Source organism: Mizuhopecten yessoensis, unplaced genomic scaffold (assembly GCF_002113885.1).
Source record: "Mizuhopecten yessoensis strain PY_sf001 unplaced genomic scaffold, ASM211388v2 scaffold8373, whole genome shotgun sequence".
NCBI lineage: Eukaryota > Metazoa > Mollusca > Bivalvia > Pectinida > Pectinidae > Mizuhopecten > Mizuhopecten yessoensis.
The window spans coordinates 435,249-443,354 of record NW_018407515.1 but is presented as its reverse complement, the minus strand read 5'-3'; the positions used below and the strand labels follow the sequence as shown (position 1 = coordinate 443,354).

Genomic DNA, 8,106 nt, shown 5'->3' with positions numbered 1-8,106 from the left:
ACAACTCTAGGGACCTAGTTTCTGAGTCAAAGCTTGGAAACAGTTGAGATCCCCACCTCATAACCATACATAAAATTGCTGGGCATGAAAAATCTAATATAGCTATGCTACAAGGATTGGCCTTGGGGTCTGGCATATTCCCTTGATCTCATTTGGAGAATAGTTTGCCATGATTGCTTAGGTATCCAGGTGAGCGATACAGGCCCTCTGGGCCTCTTGTTTTTTAACAATACTGAATGGGTATATATACGAGACATCATGGTTTTACAGACACACTTCAGATAAAACGTCCGGTTAGCTGAATTATGTTTCTCTATGAAGCAGTTGAGCTAAGATTGCTGTAAGTGACTTATCCGTTCCGACATCATATTCTAGGATTTTTACGCCAATATTAATTTCGACGCAGAGAAACAAAGACAAAGCATTAGTTCCCTTTGTAAATTAAAGTTGCCAGTATCTGTAAAATTCACTCCGTCACAAGGAAAAACGACATCACATAACAAACTTTTCACTTTGTAAACTTAAGCCGCTAGTATCTATAACATTTATTTCATCGCAATGAAAAACCAAAACAAATAACGACTTTTGTTCACTTTGTAAATTTAAGCAGCTAGTATCTATAACATTTATTCTGTCACGAGAAAAAAATCCCAATAAAATTATATTTTGACACAAATCAACAGAGAGGAACTATTGCAAAAAAAGAATTAATATTGCTGTTTATGATATACAATATTTTTTTTCTGAAAAATAACTACGCTGTATACCAGGATAATTCTCCATGGCTGCTCCTATATAAAAGTGATCTCAGGTGAAACTGTAACTATTTATATATGTGTCATGGGGATTGGTCATTCACTTATTAGGGTGTATTCCTATTGGAATTTATCAATGGCGATTTCTTTGTGGGCTCATTTGTTTTCTTCCATATAAAGACAGGTTGTGGTTGTTTGGTAAACGTGAAGTAAGGACAATGTAAAGAATGACCTCTGGAACAACTGCTTATTGAACAGATTTTTGTTACCTACGGAAAATTTGACATTTGGTCACTTAATTTTTTGCACATGCACAGTATTGAATATAATAAATAATGAAATTATTTATTTTATATTATCGAGAAAACTTTCTCAGATATACTGGTTTGACAAGTGCGCTCATCCTTCCAAGTGTTATGATTGGTTGTGTACATGTCCTATGTGATATATATGTTATCTTTCTCGACCTTTGAACCATTTCTTGTGTTTTCCTTTTTCATTAAAGAAACAATAGTATTTCTTAAAAAGAATATGTCCACCAGTGGTATTATTCTACATTATTCTTTATGCAAGAATACCAAACTTTATTTTAAAGGAATAAAATCAGCCCAAGACAAAATTCCTACATTGACTTCTGCTCGGTGTGATGATGGTATCGCTTGTTTAGAATTGCTATTTAATATATTATAATTATATTATAATTGATTATATATCATAACGAAATGAATGACGAAACATCTACGATTGGTAATTCCAAATGACCGTGCAATGCTTTTAATCTAGTCAGGTATATATTATGATACGGCTTAAATTATTTTTATATTGAATAGCATTTCAAACATTGATACAAAATCATGTTTCTCTTATTTCAGAATTAAGCTGCCTTGACTAATTGGCTACATATGTCATGTCCATATGAACGTTTTCAACAAATAAGTCGTCCATCAGTTGAAGAATGGATGCCGACGAAATAGCGTTGCTACAGGATTACAAATCCTATTTCCAAAAGAATGTTGATCCCATCACAGTTACAAACGGATTACGTACTCATGGTCGCATTGATGCTTCAATTTTTAAGAGTGTATATGATGTCGACAGGAAGAGTTTTGGGGATCGGGCGGAAGTGTGGAAAGAGGTTATTCAGATTATTACAAAACTATGTCCTTTCCCTTCCTTTTTGAGCATACTAGATACCACAGGATATACCGACTTGTCATTAGATCTGTCTGTTCACATTCGAAGCATCAAAGGTCATTTGAACGACGTTGTGAGGCTCCAAAGGGGAAACTGTCGAGGATCAAATCACAAGTTTGCACAAGAACTGTTCGTGTCTTTAAAAATAAATACTCATAACAACACATTTAAGAATCCTCGGGAAAACTTACATGAATTGTCACAACGGTTCCGAGCCAAGTTTGTACATGAGTTGGATTTGGATAAAAAGATGTTGATAGCTGATAAGTACGCAGCCTGCCTCTGTGCGGAAATAGACTCACACACAATGTTGTACGTAAGGAAATTTCCTACACATGGTCTTTTTAAAGAACTAGAAGACCTAATACCAGAAACGTCAAACACTCATGTTACCGAAGTTGCCTTCAGATCCAGAATGGCGATAGCGTGTGCCATAGCAGAAGACACAGAGAGAGGAGAGGAGTTCCTAACGGACGCCCGGGTGGCCTCTTATCATATTGGCGCCTGCGTACAGCTCGATAACATGTTGTACATTCAGGTTTTTAACTATCTATGCAAGTTCGAGAACAACCCCACGGACGATCTGCGTGATACAATAATCAAGCTGGCAGGAATGAGTCTCCAGGCCCTCGAGGACGAAGACGATGTTACTCGGATATTCTGGAAGCGCATGTTTCTGTTGCGGATGGTGTATTGTCTCCTTGGTATTAGCAACAGATGTGATCTTATACCACGTTGTGTAGCCAGACAAAAATACGTTTACAAAGCCAGACAACTGATGGCAGAGATTGACAAAATATGGGATGGAATAGAGTCGAGGAGAAGAATGTTTTACTACGTTGCCAGGGCGCGTCTCCATGACCTGGACAGCCGTCGTGTTAAACAAGAAATATCTGACATGGGACGCAAATCACAAAATGAAGGAGCAATGCTCAACATCGAGGCAGCAATATTTCAAATTGAAAAAGCGATAGCACTCGGAGAAGAGGGTAACTTTGGCGAAACTTGCTATGTTAAACTTTACGCCTCTGAACTAAAGGAAAAGAAATTGCAACTGATTCTACAGCAGACAGGTCGATCTGCACGTGCAGGCCACGAACATTCAGACAAGTCGGAGTTTGCGTGTGAACACAATTCCTACGAGGACGAAATCGCTGGGAAGGCTACTGAGAACATGGACATGACCTCGTACCGACCGTACAGCACCCGGTTACGGATTAATCAATCCTCTGATAATGATACTTTGGTTGCAGATAAAAGTAAGGTTCTACATCATGCTTCAATAACGGACATAGATAAATCTGTGAGCCTCCAGAAAGATCCTCGGAGTATACCTAACACTCGCGGTAATGAATCGTTAACCAATACAGATCGTCAATCTAACTGTTCACTAGATATCCGACAAGAAAGACAATTTACTGGTAATGGCCGCCATCAAGTATTGGTATCGCAACATGACATCTATCGTCCCCTTTGTGTCCAGTCTGAAAAATGCCCTCAACATGTGGAGTCGTGTCTGGTATATACACAAGGGAACGTCTGTCATCAACCGAGAAACGCCCATTATCAAATAGGAAACGCCCATCATCACCTATTAAACACCGATCATCAGCAAGGAAACGCCCTTCATCAACCAGGAAACGCCCATCATCAACCAGAAAACGCCCATCATCAATCAGAAAACGTCACTTATCAACCAGGACACATCTGGCATCAACCGGTTCTAGTTCAACCTCAACCAGAAAACGTCGGTCATGAATCAGAAAATGCCAATCACCAGCCAGGAATTGTCAAACATCATTTCGGAAACTCTCCTCAAAGACCAGGAAGCACCAATCAAGAACAAGTAAATGCTCTACATGAACTAGTAGACGCCCATAACCGATCAGAAAATGCAAATCACCAGCCTGTAAGCACCTGTTATCCCCATCATCAACCAGAATTTATTAGCGTCACTCAAGGGGTGAACAGTCGACGTCTACCAATGCAAAATATTTGTCAATCACAGACATACGATGCACAAGGAATATTTCAGCCGAGAAGTGCCACTTATCAGCAGCATATAGAAATACAGGTCAACCAACAGGATCTCCGTCAACCGGAGAGCACTACACACCAATCGGGCGACGTGTCTGTAGAAACATTATCATACGGGGGTCAACCAGACAAAGACATCAGAGAATGACACTAACCCATTCACAAGTGGATATTTTGAGAGTATTGTGTAGTTCTGACGGAAACATTTGCAGCTGTTTGTAAAACTATTTTTATAATCGTTAATTATAAACGAGTATTATTGTCGTAGTTTATAAACACACCTAGTCGTGGTTTGTTAATGTACATTGTCGTGTTTTTTAACTAAAATAACATAATCCCGATGGGACATCACATTCCTTGTTGTCATATCATGCAATTATGAACATACATGGATAGGTTAGCGCTAGCAGTTTACCGCAATACAGTATCGTTCTGTTCCCGGTGATTTAATATTGTGTCTTTGAGAAACTGCATGCCACAATACAAGGGCAACGAATGCAATTTATTCGGCTGTAATTTATGCCATCTGGACATGTTTTGAAAAGTAATAGTAAAATATAATTGACCACAGTATCAACACACAAAGACAAAATCAGTATGGCAAAACACTAATTGGAATCGAGAATTCCGATACACAAAAATAGAGACAACCGTCAGTAGAACACGGACACAAAACCAGGTGCAACGCAAGATAGTCATGACAGATATTTTTTATTAAAAAAAGTTCTTTTCTCCTAAGGAAATTTCAAAAAATTTCAATATACTGTTCACGAGGCAGCAATATCATCATTTGATAATAAAAAATATATGTGATATATATCAAAATGTAGATTTCATCACAAAGTTTCGGCCTGGGATACTTCACTTTTTCAAGATTCGTTTATGCTTCATTTATAACAATTTAAGATAACGATAGTTTAATGTATGACATTTGATAAAATAATACCCAACATACATTTGGAATTCTACCCGCTTGCATTACCCAAATATTCGTCCGTATAATAATTCTTGACTGGTAAAAAAAATTCAGCACCTACTTTACTTTTTTTATCCAGCATATGTAAAAACAAAAACAAAAAAAACCCGTACCTGCATAGCATTTGACTTATTCTTCACAGTAAAAACTACGCATTTTACATGTATAAGAATTACTGAAGTATATTTATGCTGCTATGAGGCAGCAGAAAATCATTGGTTTACCCTATATTTGTGTTTTGTGCAAAGCTAAGAATGGCAATGAATATCACCTCTATTTAAACAACTATTCATAGCTTTATTTAGCTGTTTGTGTACCATGTGATATCGACGATCTACTTCTATATTTAGCATTGCAGGAAAAATAGCTAAACGCTGACTATTTTAGGGGTGTTCTCAGTTCCCCAACTTTTTAAAGAACAAAGAAAAGTGTTGATATAGGAAGACAATGGCAAACTAATTATAGTCTGTTTCATACTTATCCCACAGGTAACTTACCTGTAAGAAAGTTACCTGTCTGACTTGTATCTTTTCTGTGAATGTGGTATGTAAGGTAACTTTTGGATATGTATTTTATAACTTAATTAATTGGGGNGGGGGGGGGGGGGCACTAATTGATATAATAATATTATAAACACTTATTTGTCTGTTTATCAGTCTGTTAATATTTATAATTAATTTATGCATATACACATGATACAATCATTACATACATGATGTACAATACAAATATAACAATAACTAAATAGTAAGAGTTTACAGTCAAATATATGAACACTTATTTAATACAAGACAAGTTAAAACATATATATTTAAAGAGCTATGGCGGAAAACTGCCCAAATTTACCCAAACCGGCATTTTTGAATACGGAAAAAAATTCAATAAGTAAATCAGTTTTAGTATCGAAAATGCATGAAATCGATACCAAACCAATATAATATGAATTTTGGAACTGCTGAGATATTCGGTATTGTTGATATAATACTGCAAATATAGCCATATTCACTATATGCATGCACGTGATGGGGTTTCCCAGACTTAACAAATACTTTCTTCACTTCCCCATCCGGGGACAAACTTTTGAATTCATTTTTTGATTCCGTGATGTAATATGCAAAAATAAATCGTACGACGGGAAATGGTCCTCCTTTGGCTGTTTGGGAAAGTGCTCAAAATAAATCAAAATAATGAAAAACATAGTTGATCAAGTTTCTCAAAGCTGCGATAGGTGTTTCTCGGTTTAAAACAGATAATATTTCCATATTTGATGTAGCCGAATGTGTAACCTAGTTTACTTTTGACCAGAAAAAGTGAACGGTGCAAGGTCGAATCCACGTTCGATTTCACTTTCTTAAGTAATGAAATATTTTTCAAATCGGTGGAATATTTTATTGAATTATTTTAATAACATACATATTGATTTATGGGTTCATGTCATCAAATTCCTGTACGCGTGTACAGTACAACTACGCTTTGCAGATAAGACATCATTTTAAATCATATTTGTGAATTGTTTTACCCTCCAATTGGCACTAGTAATTTTATTTATTATCTTATCACAAACAAATGATGCCGAAATGCAAAATATTTAGGATTGTTGCTTCAAAATAAAAAAGCCAAGCAAAAAAAAAAAAAAGATCTGTTGATCACAAATATACACAAAAGATCGACAGTCAAATGTCACGCATTTTTGTTGTAATCTATCCCAGATGTAAGAGATGTGATGCTGCGTTCGCGTACTCCAAAAAGTCCATCGTCCGGTTCTCAAGGTGTGCTTAGATAATGGTAAAACTCATCATTATCCTACTAATTAGCATAAGCCGTGATCACTTCTAGGTCACCAGGATGGAAATGATACTTTTGATAATTATAGATATTAAGTGATTGTTATGATAGTTAAAATATACTTCTAACATCTAGGAATTTAGATAAATTTCCTACTTAAAGTTTACAATAATAAAGACAATTTTTATTTCATAACTATTTACATTATTCTTTTAATAATATGTTTAAATTACAAAGTTATTACAAAATAAAATAACAAATTTCATCTTATCATGTCATATCAGCAGCACAAAAAATACAGAATAGATATATTTAAAGCATTAATCTATAAATATGATTAATATTGAATTGTTTTAAATTCTAACATTTGTTATTAAAACTCTGAAAATCTTATATGATGTATTATTAAATCAAATGTGATCAGCTTCCAGCTTAGATAGAAGGACAATACTGCCAATACTACTCAGAAACAGAATATAATCCTTATAACAACAGTATTCTCCACATGCTATTTTAAAAAGTGAGGGAACTGAGGACAAGCCCTATTTTATATAGCTGAATTATCTGTTTGTGTACCACGTGACAAAAAAGCTCTACTGCTAATGTTTAGCTTTTATGATATAAAGGAACATCTAGAGTTTGATGTTTATATTTTGCTTTGAGGCTGTGAAGTAATATCTGAAGGCCGACTACTGTAAATAGCTGTATGAATGTGCAGAAATACGTAAGAGCTCGACTGCTATCATATTTGTAGTTTATCTTAAGATGATAACAGGATACTAATGCTTTCCCGTTAACTACTAAATACTTCTCACAGGAACACGATTTTCACGAGTGCAGAGGTTGAATGAAAATACCGATTTTTTTGCAATACAATTGAGATATTTGTATATGAAGTTAAATGGGAAAACCGTTAAATTTTCTGTTTATAACCTCCTTATGTACGGCATTTAATAGTGTAATATTCGACGTTATATTTTAATGACGTCACGCTTTACAACAAGGCCTTGCGCCATTTGGAATGAGCTCCTCAACGCCATCCACCGCTTTTTATCTTGTACAATTTACAATTATACCAATCATGTAGTAATATACTCAAATGTGTACAAAACAAGTCTTCTACCGTTTATTGCTCTGCAGCTGACCAGAATAACCGCGGGTTTGAATGCAGCGAATAGAAAATATTGTTCTGATTGATTAAAATGAAATAGATACAGGACCTTTCGTTATAACTGATGAAGATGTAATATGTCGTATATCTTCACCCATTGAGACGAGTCAAACGTTTTAATCAAATGTATCGCTTCTGATATTTCACTATTAATTGCAACTATTAAAAGCAACTGTCCGGAAAGGTAG

At 35.5% G+C, this 8,106-nt stretch overlaps 1 protein-coding gene across 1 annotated transcript in view; it reads left to right on the top strand.

Moving 5' to 3' along the window:
* The window catches only part of LOC110455767, a 10,481-nt gene extending 4,944 nt beyond the window's left edge, over positions 1-5,537 (top strand). Inside the window, exon 2 of the mRNA XM_021506128.1 lies at positions 1,628-5,537. Coding sequence (XP_021361803.1) covers positions 1,711-4,134 — 2,424 coding nt within the window. The 5' untranslated portion in view covers positions 1,628-1,710 and the 3' untranslated portion in view covers positions 4,135-5,537. The remainder of the gene's footprint in view (positions 1-1,627) is intronic.
* Positions 5,538-8,106: the final 2,569 nt, after the last annotated feature.